At 45.8% G+C, this 20,950-nt stretch overlaps 1 protein-coding gene across 1 annotated transcript; it reads left to right on the forward strand.

Moving 5' to 3' along the window:
* Nucleotides 1-3,972: 3,972 nt before the first annotated feature.
* On the forward strand, nt 3,973-20,637 carry P2RX4 (purinergic receptor P2X 4). The gene is made up of 12 exons (XM_083419079.1): nt 3,973-4,470; nt 5,795-5,942; nt 10,320-10,391; nt 12,781-12,853; nt 13,438-13,537; nt 14,121-14,201; nt 14,952-15,093; nt 16,790-16,926; nt 17,435-17,528; nt 18,234-18,299; nt 18,411-18,506; nt 19,863-20,637. The coding sequence occupies exons 1-12, from the start codon at nt 4,328-4,330 to the stop codon at nt 19,920-19,922; spliced, it is 1,212 nt and encodes a 403-aa protein (XP_083275205.1). The 5' UTR covers nt 3,973-4,327; the 3' UTR covers nt 19,923-20,637.
* The last annotated feature ends 313 nt before the right edge of the window (nt 20,638-20,950 follow it).

Here is a 20,950-nt window from a genome sequence, read left to right on the forward strand (position 1 = left end):
CTGGGTGTTCAGAGGACTTTGTCCCGTGGTATTTCTAGGGACTATCATATACTGTAATGAATATGCAACTGACTCAAGTATATTTTGCCAAAGTGTTTTCTATGGTTGAGGGTGTGCAAAGCAAGGCTTTTCCCTCACAGCAGGAGTGGTAGAGAAGCTGCAGCCCTCCACACCTTGCTGGGCTTCCTGTTTGGCCCTGCGGGCTGAGGCTGGTTGGAGCCACGAGGAGGCCCACAAGCTCCCCACTCCTGCTGTGAAGCAAAACCTGCCCCTGCCATTTTCTCGAACTGCGGACACTGGCTTGATGACATGTACAAAAAAATAGTCCCCAATAACATTTTACTTATCCACTTGCCTCTACATATTTATGTTAGTCCTTCTAGTCACTGAAATGTAACAAAAACCAGGAACTTGGCCTTCGCCCAGTTTGCAAAGCATTCCTGTGTCCTCAGCAGGGTGCCCTTTTGCCTCATAGGCCTGCACTAACATTTCTGCACTGATTTACAATGTTTTTTGCTTAGGAACTGGTGGGATCAATGTTGCTACTGTGTTTTAATTTACCATTTTTACATGTTTGTATTATCTTCCAATCACTTTGAATTTTATATTGTAATTTTAAAAAATTTAAAAAGTTGTTTCGAACTATTTTTAACATTGTTTTTAATTGTTGTAGCCTGATATTGAGCAGAGTTTTTCCAAAGCAGTTTGTGACACAACATGTCTGTCTGTCTATTTCCATACACACACACACACACACACACGTTTATCAGATGTGTATCTCCTTCCCTCTCACAACTATCACAACACACTCGGGACAGCTTGCAACGGAACATCAACACAACATCAAACACAGTTTTTTTTTATGATGGGAATGTCCCTAACATTCTGGTCTGAGGTTTATCAATAAATATCTAACAGAAGGCCTCTCCACAGCTCTCCTTGCTATTCATTCTGAAAAAAAGTTTGATCTGGATGTTGGTAGCCTAACAATAGGAAAATATACAAATTTTGCATGTCTCCCTATGGTATAAAAACTTGGGGAATTTGGCCATTTCAGAATAAATAACACACAAGCTGCAGGTCTTCAAGAGACCTGGAACGCTTCTTGGCCATCAGACAGGACTTTAGTTCTTAAGTTTCAGAATCAGGTGTATAGCACTCGCCATTGTGTTAAACAGGGCAGTCTTGAGTTGTGTGTAACTATTTCTCATGCCTGTGGTATTATATGCCATGCCACGCAATTGCATTATAATTTAGCTTCCTGGTATTGTTAACTGGTATTTGTTGCTATGCTTCACAGTTAAAAACACTGTTTTGCACTCCGTCCCCATCTCCAAGCAGCGAGAGGCTTCAAGGGTTCCCACCTGTTCCCTGAGGTGGTTTCATGGGAATGAGGCTCCACTGGAGACTCAGGAACAGAAGCTTCAGATCCACATATATAAAGTGGGGCAGAGAGAAAGCAAAGGTCCAGAAGGTGGGGACAGACCTAAAAACGGTTCTGCAATAGCTTTATTAGGACAAACAAAAATGCCACAAATGTTGTGCCACTCTTTTGCGACATTTTGGCCAGTCCTATTAAAAGGATTTCTGCTGGGGGTTTTCCAGCTATACACAATTCCCCACCAGATTTCTAAGGGAAGGCCCCAGTGACATAACTGGATTCCCACAAGCCTTTTGTGATTCACTCAGTTCCAGGTAAGTTCTTTCTAAACAACCCTTTAGAGCTCTTTGAGAGTATCCCGTGAGAATGTGTAGATGACGCATGGCAACTATTCACTGAGATGGAAAGACCATTGGAGAAAACCAAGCGCTCATGGAAGGAAGCAGCAAGACCTTTTGAAGCAATGTGATGTACGTTTAATATACCATGCCATACATAATTGTACACTTGCCAGGACAATTGTTTGTATTTCTTTTTAGAGTTTTAAAAATAAATAAAAACTTTAAAAAAAATAATAGGCTTTTGATGGTCCTTCATCTAAGTCGACTCCTGAAGAACAGCCCTCCAGATGGCAGTAGTATGCTTATGTTGGGGAAGGATCTCTGGAAAAAAAACAACCAAGTGGAATGATCCGTCATTAGTGCGCTGTTTTTGCATCAACTGCGCCCACACTGTACATTTAAGATTCTGTTATACCACTTTAATAGTCATGGCTTCTCCCAAAGACTCATGGGAAGTGTAGTTCATGAAGGGTGCAGAGTTGTTAGGGACAGCCCTGGTCCTCTCCCAGAGCTACAGTTCCCAGAGTTCTTTGGGAAGACAGACTGATTGTTGAACCACTCAAATTGTAATTCTGGGAGGGGAACAGGGGTCTCCTAAAACTCCCAGCACCCATAACAAACTACAGTTTCCAGAGTTATTTGGAGGAGGGAAGCCCAGTACTGGATTTAGGTAAAGGTAAAGGGACCCCTTTAGGGTACGCGGGTGGCGCAGGGGATGCGGGTGGCGCTGTGGGTTAAAGCCTCAGTGCCTAGGGCTTGCCGATCGAAAGGTCGGCGGTTCGAATCCCCGCGGCGGGGTGCGCTCCCGCTGTTCGGCCCCAGCGCCTGCCAACCTAGCAGTTCGAAAGCACCCCTGGGTGCAAGTAGATAAATAGGGACCGCTTACTAGCGGGAAGGTAAACGGCGTTTCCGTGTGCGGCTCTGGCTCACCAGAGCAGCGATGTCACGCTGGCCACGTGACCCGGAAGTGTCTTCGGACAGCGCTGGCCCTTGGCCTCTTGAGTGAGATGGGCGCACAACCCTAGAGTCTGTCAAGACTGGCCCGTACAGGCAGGGGTACCTTTACCTTTACCTTTAAAGGGACCCCTGACCATTGTGTCCAGTCGTGGCCGACTCTGGAGTTACGGAGCTCATCTCGCTTTACTGGCCGAGGGAGCTGGCGTACAGCTTCCGGGTCATGTGGCCAGCATGACTAAGCCGCTTCTGACAAACCAGAGCAGCGCATGGAAATGCCGTTTACCTTCCCACCGGAGCGATAGCTATTTATCTACTTGCACTTTGACGTGCTTTCAAACTGCTAGGTTGGCAGGAGCTGGGACCGAGCAACAGAGATTTGAACCGCTGATCTTCTGATCAGCAAGTCCTAGGCTCTGTGGTTTAACCCACAGTGCCACCCATGTCCCTAGTGCTGGATTTACGTATAAGCTAAACAAGCTATAGCCTAGGGCTCCACTCTCTTGCCCCCCCCCCCCAAATTGAAAAAAAACCTGGGTGTACATTTCCAGAATATAAGATAAAAAACATAAAATAAAACCTACATACAGCAACAGTGTTTGTGTGTTGTGTAGGCTCCTATAATCATAGCTGTCAACTTTCAGATTTGAAAAGAAGGGATCAGCAGCCTCACCTGTCCCGGGGACAGTCTATGGGATATCTAACAATCCGGGATAGCAGCGGGGAAGCAGCGGGAAACGGCGGTAGAATAAGGGAATTTCCCGCAAAAAAAGGGAAGTTTGACAGCTATCTATGATGTAAGTAAGCAATGGTCCCCGCTTGCTAGCCTGCTCCCTAAAATATCACTGGTTTGCTCATTTCTGCATATAGGGTACCTACATTCTGCATGTGCAAATGGCTTTAGGTGCATAAATTATAGGATATATTCAACACAAAAAAACAGTAACCATTTGTTGTTGACAAAGGACAGCTGGACATAGAAAGGGCCCCATTGCTGCCAGTAGCTTAGGGCCTCATCCAACCTAAATCTGGCCCAGTGGTACCTCGGGTTAAGAACTTGATTTGTTCCGGAGGTCCGTTCTTAACCTGAAACTGTTCTTAACCTGAAGCACCACTACTGCCACCCGGCCGCCAGAGCCCGATTTCTGTTCTCATCCTGAAGCAAAGTTCTTAACCTGAAGCACTATTTCTGGGTTAGCGAGTCTGTAACCTGAAGCGTCTGTAACCTGAAGCGTCTGTAACCCGAGGTACCACTGTATTAAAAGTGTTCGGGCGTGTGAATGAGACCCAGCCTGGGGGTCCTCCCCCTTTCCCATCCCGGGTCGCAAGTTCGTGCAGCCTTCGGACTTCGCCTGCAGCTGAATCCCGCCGACGAAGCAGCCGCGATTCCTTTCCTTTCCCGTTTCCTTTCCTCTCCCGGAGTCCCGTGCACTTTGCCCGCGGCAGGAGGAGCAGCGCCTCCGCTTCCTGGCCACCAATCCGACCTCAGGCGCTGGAGGAGGAGGAAGGGAGACGCCTCTTTCGAACTCGCCACCGGGAGGCGGGATTCGCCGCCCTCTATAAAGCCCTCGGGTCGGGGGGGAGCGGCTGCCTCCCGGGGGATCGCGCTTCTTCTTCGCCGCCGCCGCCTTGCGCCTCCCCTCCTGGCTCCATGGCCGGGCCGGGCAAGCCGTGCGCGGGCTTGTACAGCTTCCTCTTCGAGTACGACACGCCGCGGATCGTGCTGATCAAGAGCCGCAAAGTGGGGCTCATGAACCGGCTGGTCCAGCTGGCCATCCTGGCCTACGTCATCGGGTAAGGCGGGGGCCGAGGGCCAGCGAGGGAGGAGACCCCCGGACCTCTTTCCCCCGCCAACGTGATCCTCCTCCCCAGAACTTGGGAAGTGTTGCAGGGGAACTCACTTGTTGCCGGAGGAGAGTAGTCCTCTTGAATTCCGTAGGTGTCTACTCGGAAGTAAGCCCCTCTGGAGTCCACTAGGATTTACTTACAAAGGAGTTTGTTGCAGCGAAGTTCTGCTTCTCCAGATGTTGGCTGCATACGCCCCATATGTTGAAAGCACTTTGCCCTCCTCCTGAGATTCCTGGGTGCTTTAGTCTACCCCTCGCCGAGCTGCAGTTCCCAGCACCCATCCTGAACTATAGTTCCCATAATTCTTTCCAGAATATGCTTTACATGTATGCATGGGCATAGCCAGGATTTATTGGGGGCCTGGCGTTATGTTGGCGGGGGGGGGGGGCAGAACCTCTGTTAGTTAAGTGTAAACTCCCCTCGGCAGTATGCAATTTATTTATTTCTGCCACAGCAGCGGCCAGAATAGTGCATGCTATTAAAAGTCACTTGTAATAAGATGAAGAAGGTTTAAAATTGGATTATAAAGAATATAAGGCTTTAAGGACATGCCTGACCGAGTACTAAACAATGGAAGCAAGAGGGGGGGTGGAGGGAAGTCAAGCAAAAATATGGTTTAAAAATTTGTCTGTGATGTTTTCTTTTTCTTTTTTATGCATTGTTGTTATTATTTTTGTTTTGCTGTTATTACTTTTTGGAAAATTAACAAAATGTTATCCAAAAACCCCCCACAGAATAGTGCATGCTAAAAATTGGCAAGAAAAATAATGCTAGCAAAAGAACAATGGCTGCATAAATGGACGAAATACGCCAAACTCGCGAGCATGACAGCCTAAATAAGGAATTGGGATGGAAAACAAATAAAGGACGGATGGGAAAGTTTGGGGGAGTACTTAAAAAAAAGTTGATACTAAAGCAAAGCTACAAGTTGGGGGTAATTCTCTGAACAACAGTAAATACAAAGAAGGACTAGAAGGGGAAAAGTAGGGTGGATTGATATTTGGATATTCAACAATTACAAATGCCATGGCAGGCTAGGCTGGGAAGTCTATATGGAAAGAATATTTGATGGCAAAATATGATATGTAAATAGAAAAATTGAAAATGCATAAATGATGGGAAGTGGAGGAGACCAGTAACACCTGCAGACTAAGGGGATAAGCTAAAAAAGATTTCCGTGAAAATGTGTCTGGATTTTTACTACTTGAAATATGGCAACCCTACTTAAACCTAAATTCTGAGATGGATGTTTCCCCCCCCCCCCTTGCAGCTGGGTCTTCGTGTGGGAAAAGGGCTACCAAGAAACAGATTCAGTGGTGAGTTCGGTGACCACAAAAGTGAAGGGCGTCACCGTGACCAATACTTCAGAGCTGGGGCTCCGAATTTGGGATGTAGCCGATTATGTGATTCCGCCTCAGGTATGTACACAGGAGCTGAATCTCATGAGGGCTTTGCTGGGTATGACACATACTTCCTGTTTGTGGTCAGGAGTCTCTCTGCCTTGGAGCAAACGGGGAGAGTTTTTACCTGCTAGCTCTTCAAAGGAGACCTTTAGATCACAGGACTAAAGTTAAACAGAGCCTAAGACATACAGCGGCAGTCTTTATGAGGGTAAATAAGAAGTGCCTCATTTTGGGGTGGCCAACCAGACAATTGTTCAGATCCATTCCATCCTATTTTCATTTCTGTGTTTAGTACGGAACTTGTGTTGGTCTCCTGGGTAGGTAACTTATACCAGAAGAGGGACAGAGAGAATGCAACCTTTTTTCTTTTCTTTTCTTTTGGTAACATCTTTATTGAAAGTTCAAAAAGTACATAACCATATGTGCACCAAACATGGTGAGACGCAAAGAAAAAGAGAAACAGAACCCATGCAAAAGGGAAAACAAAGGGAGGAAGGGGAAAAAACCCAAACTTTTACAATGTTGTTATTGTACTTCACCAGATCTTAACCCATTACAGTACAGTGGTACCTCTGTATAAGTCCGCCCCATCCAGCATCCATTTGTGTTTTGTCGAGCGTCCGGGGCTCCGGAACGGATCCCGGACTCAAAACAAGGTACCACTGTATTTGTAAGAATGGGTTCCAAATATCATTGAATTTCTCCATGGCAAGTCTGCGTTTATTTGCAAGTTGTTCATATGTTGCGAGTTTGTATAAGTCTTCAATCCATTCATAGAAGAGAGCCACATTTTTATTTCTCCAATTCATCAGAACCAGTCTTTTTGCTGGGCATGGAGAGTCCACTCGCATTGTCCTTTTGTAAGGTTCCATGTGCTGGGTATATAATTCAAGAAGATATTTTGCTCTTTAAATGTAAGGTTGTTCTGTACAGTTCTGTTGATGGTTTCAGTTACCTTCTGCCAAAAGTCTTTCAATATAGGACAATGAAAAAACATATGTTTTAGAGAAGCAGGGAGAACGCAACCTTGTTGATTCTGGACCTTTCAGAGGCTTTTGATGTCACTGACCTTGTTATCTTTTTGGGCCACTTAGCCAAAATGCGATGGAGAGACTGGATTCTACTCACAGAATAAAAACTGGCAGTGATCTACCCCTTTTGGGGGGAGAGTTCAGGTCAAAGTTGTTTTGCGTAAAGGGGAAAGGGGAAAAGTCACTCACCAAAAGATTGCTAGGGAAACAATCTGCCTCACAGCAAAAACTACGTCTTCCATTCCAGCAAAAATGGAGGATGGAGAGAGAGGCCGGGCCCAATGCTCTTATGCCACTGCAAAGGAAAAGGAGCCCACGGTCAACAGCCATCGACCGGAACCTCCCAGGGATCGACCAGTTGATCGCGATCGACCAGTTGGACATCCCTGCTCTATGGTGATGGCTTCAGGCCTTGTTTAGAGGGCATATCTCAGAAAACATGTCCGCCGCTTGCAGCCTGTGGGATACAGCATGTACCAAGCATTCCCAGTCTTGATAGCCTCCAGATCAGGGGTCGGCAAAGTTTTTGTGGCTTGGGCCGGTGGATTGGAGTGTGTGTGTACGCATGCATGCATGGCCAAACGCTATTTCCAGCACTGAGGAGGTGTGTGCAGCTTCCCATTGGCTGCAGGAGCTTCCTTCAGTCAATGGGAAGCCAGCCAGCATCCTGGAAGGCGGTCCCCGCTCTGCTCTGCGCCGGTTTAGCGCAGCGCACGGGAGCTGACTGAGTGGGCAGTGGGGGTCCCCGATCGGGCAGCGAGGGTCCATGGCCTGGTTAAACAACCCAATGGGCCGCTTGTGGCCCATGGGCCTTAGGTTGCCGACCCCTGCTGCAGATGTTTGGGGCCATCAGTGCCAACAGTGAGGACGACCAATGGGAGTTGTAGTTTGAGGGCGCTATTAGTGTCCCTGGACCTGAGGCCCAGATCTAGACCAGCATTCTGTTCCCACAGTGGTCAGCCAGATGCCTCAGGGAAGCCCAAGGCAGGACCTGAGAGAACCTCGTTTAACCCAAGAGGACACTTTGCAAATAGCTGCCAGGCCCTTCCTGGCACACTGTTGTGTGGAATAACTTCTTCTCTGTCATAGAACTCGGTTCAATATGTCTTTGCATGCTGCGGCTTCAAGGCAGAATGGGTGTAAGCTTCCTCTGTTGATTCTCTTTTACGGCCGTTGTGAAAGAATGATAAGGTCAGCTCTGCTGAGTCTTTCCTCTTGGCTAAACCTCAACTTCTCCTGTTTTCTGCCTCTGCCTCTGATCTCTGCAGCTTGCGGCTTCCTGGGAGCCCCACTTCCTCCTTGTTGTTCACACTGGGACTGAGTCATCTCCCTAAACAATCGTATTTGATTTGCTGTTTTAAGCATGTATGAAAGCATTTATACTTGGATCAATATGAGTTTGGTATAGAAATAAAAATCTAATAATAACAACAACAACAAACATTATACCCCTCTTCGGCCACATTCACACCATACATACATTTGAAGTGCTATAATAACACTTTTTTAAAATTGAATTTTATTAACATATACATATTACATATACAAAAGAAAAAGAAAGAAAAAAAGAGAACACAGTTTTACAAATTTTAACATAACCTGCAATTATTCTGACATATACATACAGAAAAAGAAAAAGAAAAAACTTTTAAAAAGAAAGAACAACAGTTCCATATACACATCTTTGTAAGGAATACAGGCCGTCCTTATTCCTGTTAGTAGCCTCCTTCTTTTCTATTTTTACAATATCTCCTTTTCTGACTTCATGCTTCATTCCCTGATTTATATCTTGACTTCCCTCTACCCCTATGCGGTTCTTAATAACTCGTATTTCTGGTTGTCTGTATTCCATTAGTAAGACTGTGGAGAAACGATCTAATTTCCTGCGGAATTTTTATCTACGCTAAGCCAAGCAAAATCCTGGAAACCACCTTTTTTCATATAATTTATAAAAACATCCCATTCTCTCCTAATTCTCTCATTTTGAATGATTTTGTATTATTTCTGTGGGTTTAGCCAGTTCCAGATACTCACTTAGTTTTAAGAGCCATTCTTCTTTTGATGGCAATCTGTTACGGTACTTTTCCAATAGCAAACCTGCAAGGACTTGGGACCCAAGTGCCTTCTTCAGTACAGTGGAACCTCTACTCACCACCATAATCCGTTCTGGCGGCCTGTACTTTAGGCAAAACGGGTCGCTGGGCGAAGCGCCGTTGTGTCCATGTGCAGACAGCGGCAGCTGCTTCTCTGTGTGCACGAATCGCAACAAACCCGGTATTTACTTCCGGGTTTGCCGTCGTCGTGACTTGGATTGGGCCCAAGTAGAGGCGGTCATAAGTAGAGGTTCTCCTGTACAGTCGTACCTCTGGTTGCGAACTTAATTCGTTCCAGAGGTCCGTTCTTAACCCGAAACAGTTCTGAACCTGAGGCGCACTTTCGCTAATGGCGTGACTTCCGCTCGCATCGTGGGGCAAAGTTTGCTACCAGGGGCATCTACTTCCGGGTTAGCGGAGCTCATTATCCGAAGCGTTTGTAAGGAGGATGGCACTCAACCCAAGTTTCCACTGTACTGTATTAAGGTGTGTAGATGAAGGCACAAGACAGGCATTCTCAGTTAATTTACGGAATTCCAAAGCATAATTGGTTATCCCCACATTGACCTAACTGAGACACAAGATGTAAACCTCTTTGTTTATCCAGGCTTTTCGAATGCTCTCAACCTTCTTGCTGACAGTGTTACCTTGTATATGTTTTGATGATGTATATTTGATAACTGTATTGTCAGTCAATGGGCAGGATTGTCCCATTGGGAGGGATGTAAGTACAAACTTGCACTTGAACAAGGGATCAGTAAACAAAAGTTTGGCTTGTGGGTTCCACTGCCTCACCTTCTGTCTCCAGATTGTCACCCCAGCTCAGTCTGACCAGCTCCAAATCTTGACCCGTTGATAATCTCGTGTTGTTGGTGCAATAAGCTCTGACACGCTATGGCGGGATGTCCAATTATTTCACCTAGTAGCAAGTTGTTCTTCCTGACCTCAACTCCTGGGCAAAACGTTTTCTTGCTTCCACTCAAAAATCGCCTTTCAACTTCTAATGGAAACTGTGCTGATGGTCAGTGATCTACTGCTCTTTCATTCTGAGCTGCTAAGATGCCCATGATCACATTTTAGCTTCTGAACCATTGGTTTGTGGGAGGTGGGCAGTAACCACCTTTTCCTGTAGCCCACAGAGGGACATGTCAATCAAAGTTTCCCCTTCTACTAAAATGAGCTAGGCCTTGATCCTGTCTGGATTCTCCTTGGGAAACACCACCGATCCAGATCGCTGTGTGAAGCTGAACTCGTTCTTTTTTCTTTAGGGCGAGAACTCCATATTCGTCATGACAAACATGATCATCACTCAGAATCAAACTCAAGGACTCTGTGCAGAGGTAGGCTCCCAATAACATCAAGCTTTCAATGCTCAGAATTCATTCGTCTTTTCTCTGAAACCATAAAGAAAATGCTGTGCAATTTCGGGAGCTGAGTTGAAGAGTTGGCCATTCAGTTTACACCCCAGGGCCAAAGTAGTGACGCCATCTTTGGGGAATTAGGATTTTAATAGCTGCTGGTGTTTCGGGGTGGAGCCAGCCTGTTGATAAAAGTAGGAGCAGCTACCATGAGCAAACACTGCCGGGTCCTCAGTTGGCTATGCTGGTTCCAAAGCAGAACCAGGGAGAGAAGCAGAGGGGGAGGGAAAGAGGGTTGAAATCCTTACGAAATAAATTACGTAAATTTGTAGCCTTTAGAAACCAGAGAAAGAGTTGGTTTTTTGACCTGGGCCTTAGGGGGTTTAATGCCCAGGGACCCAGCAGTAAAGGTAGAGGTAAAGGGACCCCTGACCATTAGGTCCAATCGTGTCCGACTCTGGGGCTGCGGCGCTCATCTCACTTTAATGGCCAAGGGAGCCGGCGTACAGCTTCCGGGTCATGTGGCCAGCATGACTAAGCCACTTCTGGCGAACCAGAGCAGCGCACGGAAACGCCGTTTACCTTCCCACCAGAGCGATACCTATTTATCTACTTGCACTTTTTAGTGTGCTTTCGAACTGCTAGGTTGGCAGGAGCAGGGACAGAGTGACGGGAGCTCACCCTGTCGCAGGGATTCAAACCGCCGACCTTCTGATCGGCAAGTCCTAGGCTCTGTGGTTTAACCCACAGCGCCACCTGCGTCCCTTGTGAAGGTGGTTTTTAATTGTACAGTGGTACCTCGGGTTACGTACTTAATTCGTTCTGGAGGTCCGTTCTTAACCTGAAACTGTTCTTAACCTGAAGCACCACTTTGGCTAATGGGGCCTCCCACTGCCGCGCGATTTCTGTTCTCATCCTGAGGTAAAGTTCATATATATATATATATATATATATATATATATATAAAACAATTTCAACATAACAATTTATCAGTCCAAATATTCAATTACATTATTTCCCCCCAACCCCTCCCTCTCCCCCCCTCCAGGCTTCCCTCAGCTCCCCTCTCTGTTTCCCCCCCCCCCATCTTGTTCTCTGCATATTATAAAATTGTACTTATCCTTGCCTTGTCTATCATATATTCAACTAATAAATTTGTGGCTGTTTATTCAAAACCTGCTAAGGAGTCCAAGTCATTTTGTTGTCTTTTTAAGTAGTTTGTAAAAAGTTCCCATTCTTCCTTGAAGTCATGATTGTCCTTGTCATGCAGTTTATATGTCAACTTGGCCAATTCCGCATAGCTCATCAATTTTTCTTGCCACTGTTCTTTCGTTGGGATTTCCTCGTTCTTCCATTCTTGTGCTAACAAGACTCTTGCCACTGTTGCAGCATACATAAATAGGTTTCTTATTTTTCTTGGCAGGTCTTGTCCTACAATCCCAAACAAAAATGCTTGTGGTTTTTTTGCAAATGTCATTTAAAAAAAAAGAGACAATCTGTAAATTTCAGATTCACTTTCCACAATTTCCCCCAGTCCTCAAATTGTATGTTATGTCCTATATCTTGTGCCCATTTAATCATGACTGATTTGACCTCCTCATCCTTTTGAAATCTGGAAGTTGTATAACTAAACCCTTTCTTATTATCTTCCTCAACATCTCATAAAGTTGTCTATAGTGTAGCCAACTCCGAAAATGGTCTTTGATTTCCTCAAACTCTTTTAATTTCCATTTCCCTTCTTGATCCCTCAGTAGATCTCTATAGGCCACTTCCCCTTTTTGCCAAGCGGTTTGAATAATGAAGCTTCAATTGGTGATAGCCACCAAGGTGTTTTTTGCTCTATTAGATCTTTGTACCTTTCCCATACCCTGAGGTAAAGTTCTTAACCTGAAGCACTACTTCTGGGTTAGCGGAGTCTGTAACCTGAAGTGCTTGTAACCCGAGGTACCACAGTATGACACCCCCAATCAGAAAGGAAGAGGACCTACATAACTCCTCCGGTCTTTTTTCTCTGCATACTATTGTTTTAAATTGTGATGTTTGCCAACTTGGCTGGATCAAAGTATTTTTATCACATATCCCAATTTATGTAGATTGCTCAGTTTGCCTCTGTGCAGAATTCTGACTCTCTCGTTGTTTCCTTCCTTCCTTTCATTGAGTGAAGAGCCCTACTTGTTAGCTCCTGCTTATTTGATTTATTTCAATGAATCCCAGCATAGTGGATTAACTAGTTCAGAAAGAGCTTTTTTGTTTTGATGTGCCCCCATGCAAACCCTTTCATAAGCGCAGGTTTTGGAGGCCACGGGGTGGAGGGAGAGGGCATGGCAAGCGCTGCTCTTCTGTTTATCTGCACCATCTTCTTCCTCTCCAGTTTCCAGATAAAACCACACGGTGCAATTCTAGCGAAAACTGCACAGAAGGATACGTTGGGACACACAGCAATGGTAGGAGCTGGTGTGGTCTCTTTGTGCCTGCTAATCATTTTGCTCACTTTTTTTTTGGATAAAATCTTGACCTTGAGATCTGCAAACATATAGATAGGGCAGCATTTCTAAGCGGGAACTGTATCTTGCAGATTTCAAGGATATTGTACAACGGTGTGATTGACTTCATCTGTAGATACTTGTTATGGGTTTTGGAGGGGAGGAATGCCAATTACTCAGTTGGGTGCTGCCACCCCCTAATTCCCCACACTTCCCTAATGGCAAGCCATTTTCTCTCAGCCTAAAACACCATCACCGCTCTCTGCAAAAAGAGGGTGGTTCTGGCCTACTGTTCATAGGAAGATGTTGAAGCCTGACTTACACATGTGGCAGCAGAAAAACTCAGAATCATAGAATCATCGAGTTGGAAGGAACCCACGGGTCATCTAGTCCAACTCCCTACAATGCAGGAATCTCGGCTAAAGCATCCGTGACAGATGGCCATCTAACCTCTGCATAAAAACCTCCAAGGAAGGAGAGTCCTGAGGCAGCATAGTTCTTGCTAGCACAACAGTTTGATGAGGACGCTCTTGGTATCCTTTCAGGTGTCCAGACTGGGAAGTGTGTTCGATACAAAAACTCCACCCAAAAAACCTGTGAGGTCTTTGCCTGGTGTCCAGTGGAGGATGATGAACATGTTCCCAAGTGAGTGTCTTGCGGGAGGGAAAATAACAAGCAAGTTGCTTTTAAAAAACATGGCTAGGTGCTGAGATACTTCCGCCAGGTAGCTACGCTCAGACGTCTTTTGGAGCTCAATGGTGTTGACGGCCTTTGCTTTCCCAGGACTTCAGGGAAGCAGCGTTTATTGGTTGGCACTGCTGTGGCCTGGTCCCAAAGGCCATTGTTTCCTTCCCCCATAGCCGTGGGTGGGATGCTCAGCATTCCCCGCTCTAGCCACACTGGCATGGGCAGAAAGGCCTGTTTGAATGGGCCATTCAGGGGACACTGGGGGCGGGCAGGCTTGCAGCGCTATAAATGGAAGGCTTTACCTGAGGTCACCCTCTTTGGATATCACCCCTGCCTGAGTGAATTTGGGGTGTTATGTGTGCAAAGTGTGCACTGACCTATGGGGGGCCAGACCACCTTTTTGAAGTGAGATTGTTGGATTGTTGCCTTGTTGCTAGCCACGATTGTCAGGCATAAAGTGAAATCGCAGGTTTCCACTGAGACATTCTCTTTCTCCTCCCTGCCCCATCCCACCCCCTGGTCCTTTCTCCATCTCCTCCAGACCAGCTTTCCTACATAATGCTGCAAACTTCACCCTCCTGGTAAAGAACAACATCTGGTACCCCAAGTTCAACTTCACTAAGTGCGTATACATCCCCCCCCCCATCACTAACGTCTTTGGGCTGTGCTCACTGGAGCATTAATCACAAGTTGTTGGGTTCTTGTGCTAGCAGGAAAAAGAATCAGTATTGTATTATTTGTGTCACAATATAAAATCATGGCACTGAAGAATCCGGCTGTGCTTTGCCAAGCATGGACGTGGCAGGTGGGATGGGAGATGCCACTGGCTCTAGGCTTCCGGGTTCCCTTGGGCAAGACCCTGGCAGTGGGAGACCCTTCCTCCCAGGAGCCGCTTTCCTCACTGCCATTGTTTGCTGGTGCTGCATCTACTTTTCTTAGGACTGCAGTAAGCGGTCTTATACCAAGCCAGGCTCACTGGTCCATCTGTCTACACTGACTAGCTATGGCTTTCCGTGGTTTCAGGTGGGGAATCTTTTTCTAGCCCTGCCTGGAGATGCCAGGAATCGAACTTTGGACTTTTGGCATGAGCCAGTGCCCTTCTCCTAACACTGGCGTTGTGGAACAGCAGCAGCTTTCAGCAAGGATTAAGTTTGCAGAATGAATAGAGATGGCTTATGCTCATTCTCTCATTTCAAAAGCTTGCCAGACAACAACATCTTTATGTGGAGTGGGCAAGGCAGGTGTTTCTAGTCAGTATACAGGAAGTTGCAGCCTTTGGGCGGAAGGGCAGGATATAAATTTAATAGATAAATCACCCAGTGAGTTCCCCGGATGACCTTAACTCTGGAATCTCTCCCTCTTCCCCACCCAGGCGAAACATCCTCCCCAACATAAGTAAATCATACCTCAAGAACTGCAAATACAATTCCAAAACGGACCCCTTTTGCCCCATTTTCCGCCTCCGTGATGTGGTTGAATCTGCTGGTCAGAATTTCCAAGAGATGGCTGTTGAGGTTGGTTAGAATCTGTGGTGGGAAAATACGACAGGAAGGGAAGAGTGATAATCCAATCTGGAGCCGAGTGCAAGAGCTGCGAATTAGATTTTTTTAAAAAAATACTTAGATTTATCTTCCTTAAAAGATAGAATGAATTTTCTATATGCATATAGCATGTATTGTTAACTTGGGCTGTGAGACATAGGTGCTCCTTCCACTGGCCCCTGGGGCTCTGGCCAGGTCACAGACCCCTCCCCTGCCTAAGCCCCACTTGCTATCAGCTCCACTCCACAGGCTCTTCCAGTGCTTTCTCATGTCCTTGCACCTTGATAATAGCCTGGATGATAAGCAAAACTGACCCTGGAGCACAGTCTGCTGTGCAAAGGCTGTTAGCTGCGACACCAGAATCTGGGAGCCTCCAGTGCAGGAGAACAGTTGCTTTATGCCTCGCTTGTGGGCTGCCAAGAAGACCCTCGACCCAGCATCTCTTCAGGTGGGGGGGGGCACCTGGGCCTCTCTGTGGCAGCCTCTCCTGTCAGAAGCCCCCGTGTGTTCTGTGGCTCAGGATGGGGTTTGGGCCTCACCCCTCCTTGTGGCAGCGTGGGGTCGACCTGCATGATGGGGGGTTGATCTGCAATGAGAGCAGGAAGCCTGTGGGGCAGCTGCCCCGTGAGTCCACTTCTGAGCAAGCCCCACAAGGCGGCAGCTGCACCGCCAGAGCCTTCGTTTCCTGTTTAATGTTTGTTTCCAACCTCTTCCCCTCCTCTTGAGTATCCAGCATATTTGAACAAGGGCAGCTGGGTAACAGTTTGTACAAATGGTGCTCTTTGGCAGATGCACATTATAAGGAATGCGATTAATGGAGCAAATATTTAACTTTCCTTGTTTGGGCTTGCTATCTTCTCAAGATCAAGGCCTCTTTCAAACAATGAGCTTTGCTTCTAGTCGCATTTGCCAGTTGCATTTCCAAAAGGCTCTTTTTGCTAACTCCTCAACTTGGTTCAGCCGTGCAAAGTGTAAACTTAAAAGTGTCCAGTTCAGAACTGCTCTTCACTTGCCACGGTGGGTTTATGCAAGCTGTGCTGTTCTTTAAGGCCTCAGTCTTCCAATCTGTAATATTGGGATAATAGTACTGACCAAACTTACAGGGCTATTGGAATAATCATTGTGAGAACTCACTAATGTGCTTTGAACATTTGAAACAAGCTGTAGAAAAACCTTTACAATTATGTCAGTCTGCAAGTACCCCTTCTATGTAGATTTCATCAGAGTGTTTTAAAAACGTAAAACTTTGCTGCTAGACTCAAGCCTTACAGCTGCATGCAGAACACTCAGGCAAACTGGCGGATGGGGACAAATGACAGCAGCTTTATTATATTTTGAGAATGTGCATTGAGATTATATTGTTCATAAACCACATGGGAAGGATTTGTATTCTGAAAAGTGGGATGTAAATAATTGCAATAAATAACTGCATTTTATGGTGCAATGTGTTTTGGCATCAATGAGACCTAGAAACTTGTCCTTCACTCTTTTTTTGTACCAAAATTGACTTGGGTTATGGTGGATGCAGTATACACTAGACTCTAGAAAATTTTGTGCATGGTCTGCTGTAAAAGACAATTGCATCCATGACCATAGGGGGGAAAATGAATGATGTCCCATATGAGGGCTATTTGAATTTAAATTGAATGCACTGTTTCGGTTTCTACAGGGTGGAGTGATGGGGCTGCAGATCAGCTGGAACTGTAATTTGGACAAGGCTGCCTCTCATTGTTTGCCAAAGTACACCTTCCGTCGTATCGACAACAAGGATTCTGACCACACCGTCTCTCCAGGATACAATTTCAGGTAGGGTGATTTGGGGTAACCAGGTCTGGGAACCCACCATGGTATAGCCTCTACCCAAGTCCAACTCTTTTGGTGCAGGGCCTGATGTCTGGCGCAGGTGAAGAGAGAGTTTGTTTAGGTGTGGTGATTTGTTGGAAGAGTTGGCTTACGCTGTTGATTTTTAATTGTACTGGTTTTACTGTGATGCCTGTGAGCACTTTCACTTGATGCAGAGCACCAGTGGAGACCAGTTGCTCTGGACCAGTGACCCACATGAATGTGTGTGTGCAGCAGCTCTGGAGCAGACACACCAGGATTTCTAACTGGGTTATGAGATCCCTGAAGATTTGCAGTTGTTTGCATCCATCTGTCTGGAGACACAATGGAGTGCGCCTCTGGGGTGAAGTCAAACAACAGTGTTAGCAGCACTTACATGACCTCCCTGGGGCACAAGCCTGGGCAGTGTGTGTGGAGGTCCTGGGCTGCCCAGAGGACAAGACCCACCTCTCCTTTTTCTTTTCCCAAACAGATTTGCTAAATATTACAAGAATGCTGGTGGCAGAGACTCCCGGACGCTCATCAAGGCCTATGGAATCCGCTTTGATATCATGGTGTTTGGCAAGGTAGCTACCTGCTTTTGCAAAGGGCAAAAGGAGACCAGCTGCCTCTGAGTTTGGCCTGCCTGTGGCTGCGGCGACCCTTAGATGGCACCAGGCATGCATGGCACCCCTCTGCTTTGTTTCCTTAAGAGGGGGAGAGGGAACCCAAATCTCATTTAACAGACGGCCCCATGTTTGGCATTTCCAGCAAGAGTACCCAAGACCTTTGACCTGCTACCAGGCAGAATAATTCAGCTGTCCTCAACTTTTTGGGACCCAACTTTTAAATACATTCTGTGACGTGTGACCACATTTCTAGTTGTTGGTTTAAGTATGTCCTCCACCACTCAATTTCTTTCTCTTTCATAGAAACTGTGAATTTTTGTGTGTGTCCAACGTCTTTGTCTTCCTGAGTTGTTGAATGTTCTGCTGCACCAGTTAGCGCTGGAGGTTTCACCACCACAGACATGAGACAATTCAGACAGTCACGGAGCGGCCATCCTTTTCTTACAAACAAATGCCATGAAGCCGGCCTTCCCCAACCTGGTGCCCTTCCCAGATAATGTTGGACTCCAACTCCCGTTGTTCCTGACCAGTGCCCATGCTGGCTGGGGCTGATGGGAATTGGAGTCCAACACCACCTGTCAGTGGAAAGTTGCCTTAAATGAATAGGAGAGCTATCGGGAAAAGGACTTGTGAATAACTTGTGTCTATCTGTGTGTGTTTTAGGCAGGAAAATTTGATATCATTCCTACGATGATTAACATTGGATCTGGCTTAGCCCTGTTTGGTGTGGTAAGCCCTTTATTCTCCCTCACAACTGGATTCCTTTTAGTAAGGTGTTAGAAGAAACTCCAACATTTGAAAATAAGTAAACTCTTATCTTTGCCTTTGAATCTCAACTAGGCGACAGTCCTCTGTGATATCATTGTCCTGTATTTCATGAAGAAAAAATATTATTATAGAGAGAAGAAATACAAATATGTTGAAGACTATGACTTGGTAAGTTTTCTTTGTGTTAGGATTTGCTCCCATAGCTTTCTCTCTTTGTATCTGTTTCTTCTTCCTTCCATCTCTCTCTCTCTCTCTCTCTCTCTCTCTCTCTTTCTGTCTTTCCAGAAGGAAAAGAATAAACATGGATGGGGAATATCCATTCTTTCTCCCCCTAGAAGAAGCTTGGAAACTATATTAAGGATTGCTAACAATTCTTGGTGCCACCACATAACTAGGATTTCCTGTGTGAGACACTGTGAGAATTTAAAAAACCATTTATAATACCAAATTCCCACCTTGGCTTCTGGCCAAATGGCCCTGTGGCTTAATTGGATGTTAATCACTTTCTTTACCTTTATAGCTGGGGAACCTGTTGCCCTCCAGATGCTCCCGTCATCCTATTGATCAATGTGGCTTCTACAAATAAATGTCATTTGACTATATTAGGCTAGAGCTATCTAGCTTCTCATGGGGAATGAAGATTTACCATAAAGTAGATAGACTTGTGGTGGGTGTTCTTAAGTTAAAAAAGGGCTTGATTTCAGCTGCTTGCATTTTATAAGGCATAGTAAAGATACATTTTTAGGGGCTAACCAGGCTGGGATAGTTGGGATAGCAGGCTTGTTGGTTTTGAATGTCTGGTGTAGATTTTTTCCAATTTCGTTGTTCTGTCTCGTATCGTATTGCTAGATTACAGCAAATTGTTTTTAGAGACGAACCTACGAAGAGCCTGCTGGATCAGGCCAAAGGTCCATCAAGTCCAGCATGTGGTTTTCAGAGTGGCCAACCAGATGCCTCTGGGAAGCCCAAAATCACAATAGCGCACCTTGATCAGTTTGGAGCACGGCAGGGGGAGGAGGGCTTGGTTCATTGCCTTACTGGCAACCTTTTGCCAGCTCATTAGAAAAGTTTGGTTGGGCTTTTTGAAAGTGTGTTGCTTTGCCTTAGCAAGTGCGGCTCCTGTAAAACCTTGTAGGGGTCATTCCTGCATTGCAGGGGGTTGGGCTAGATCATAGCTGTCAAACTTCCCTTTTTTGGCGGGAAATTCCCTTATTCCAGTGCAGTTTCCTGCTGCTTCCCCAGATTGTTAGCTATCCCACAGACTGTCCTCTGGACAGGTGAGGCTGCGGATCCCTTATTTTTGAGGCTGCTGATCTCTTATTTTCAAATCTGAAAGTTGACAGCTATGGACTAGATGACCCTTGGGATCCCTTCCAATTCTAAGATTCTACAATTCAATGAACCTTGCAGGCTAATTTGCTTAGCAAATTTCCCTTGGGGCAATGTTAGCCAGGATGTGAGCCTGAGAATCTGTCTTGTGTCTTGTTGTTGTTTTTGCACTGACTTCCCCCTCTTCTTTCATAGGAAGCCAATTCATCCTATGGCTCCCAGGGAGAAACTCAGGAAGGCTGTCGCATTCGATGACCAACCCAAAGTGCTGATGTCCAATGAATTTCACGCATGAACAGGCTGTGAAGGGGAACAGAAACCCACATAAATTATTATTCTGTTCAGTCTTGCTCCCAATATGGATGCCCTGATAAAGGGAATGTAAAGATTGTGATATTCTGCAAATAATGATAAACACTTTCTGTGAAAGTTCTTTTTTTGCTGGGGTGGGGGAAGATATTTTGGGGACCTGCAAAGCCCTGGATAGTCTGAGGTAATTTTGAGGGCCTCCTAAAGTTGTGGCAATGGAAAAAGCAAGTGGCTTTTGGGTAGGATTCCCTCCCTTTCTGTCCCTTTCCGCCCTGGTTCCTCTTCATTTCATCCCCCCATCTTTGCTGGATTTAAAGAAGACAGGTCTTCTGCTGCCTTCCTTGCACAGATCCCAGTTCCTATTCTTAGCGGGCGATAGAATCCCCAGCATTCAATGGGGCAAGGAAGGCGCTCTGACCTGTGAACGAGAGGGCATACTGCCAGTCCTTTCCCTTTGCACTTTCCTTAATTTTTGTCATTTAGAACTCATTTCCAAACCGAAGGAATGGATATAGGTCAAAAAGAAATAAATTTGTACATCCTTGCACTTTTCCCCTGTCTAGATTACATGGGAGCAAAAAGAAAAGTTGATTAATGTGAAGGGGGGGGATTTTAGGGGAGAGATCTATTTTGTGGAGAAAATAAAGCTATTGGAAACTTTTATCTTCTTGTGCCTCCTTCCTGTATGGGTAGCCTGGAATGCAAAGTTGCAACTGAATATTCACACAATCTTAATTCTCTGCAAGGTAGATGCTAGCAGAATGGATTGGAGACTGTGTGTGGTGGAATCAAGCTGCAATCTTCTGTCTTTCAAAAACTGTTGTTTCAGAACTTATTTATCTGCATTTAGGGAAAATGTCAGACCTCTGCCGAAAGGGGAGATACAAGTGCTGCAATCTGCAAAATGTATTTATTTTAAAATACTTACATCCTGCCCTTACAATCCTGTACTGGCTAGAAGTGGTGGGAGTCCA

This window comes from Podarcis tiliguerta (genome assembly GCF_965153285.1).
Source record: "Podarcis tiliguerta genome assembly, chromosome: 16".
Lineage (NCBI taxonomy): Eukaryota > Metazoa > Chordata > Lepidosauria > Squamata > Lacertidae > Podarcis > Podarcis tiliguerta.

Excerpts from the sequence above, each read along its gene's own strand:
- P2RX4 (XM_083419079.1), top strand. The coding sequence starts at position 4,328 with ATGGCCGGGCCGGGCAAGCCGTGCGCGGGCTTGTACAGCTTCCTCTTC. Across the intron at positions 12,854-13,437 it reads CGTTGGGACACACAGCAATG|GTGTCCAGACTGGGAAGTGT; the intron begins GTAGGAGCTGGT and ends GTATCCTTTCAG. Across the intron at positions 18,507-19,862 it reads ATGTTGAAGACTATGACTTG|GAAGCCAATTCATCCTATGG; the intron begins GTAAGTTTTCTT and ends CTTCTTTCATAG.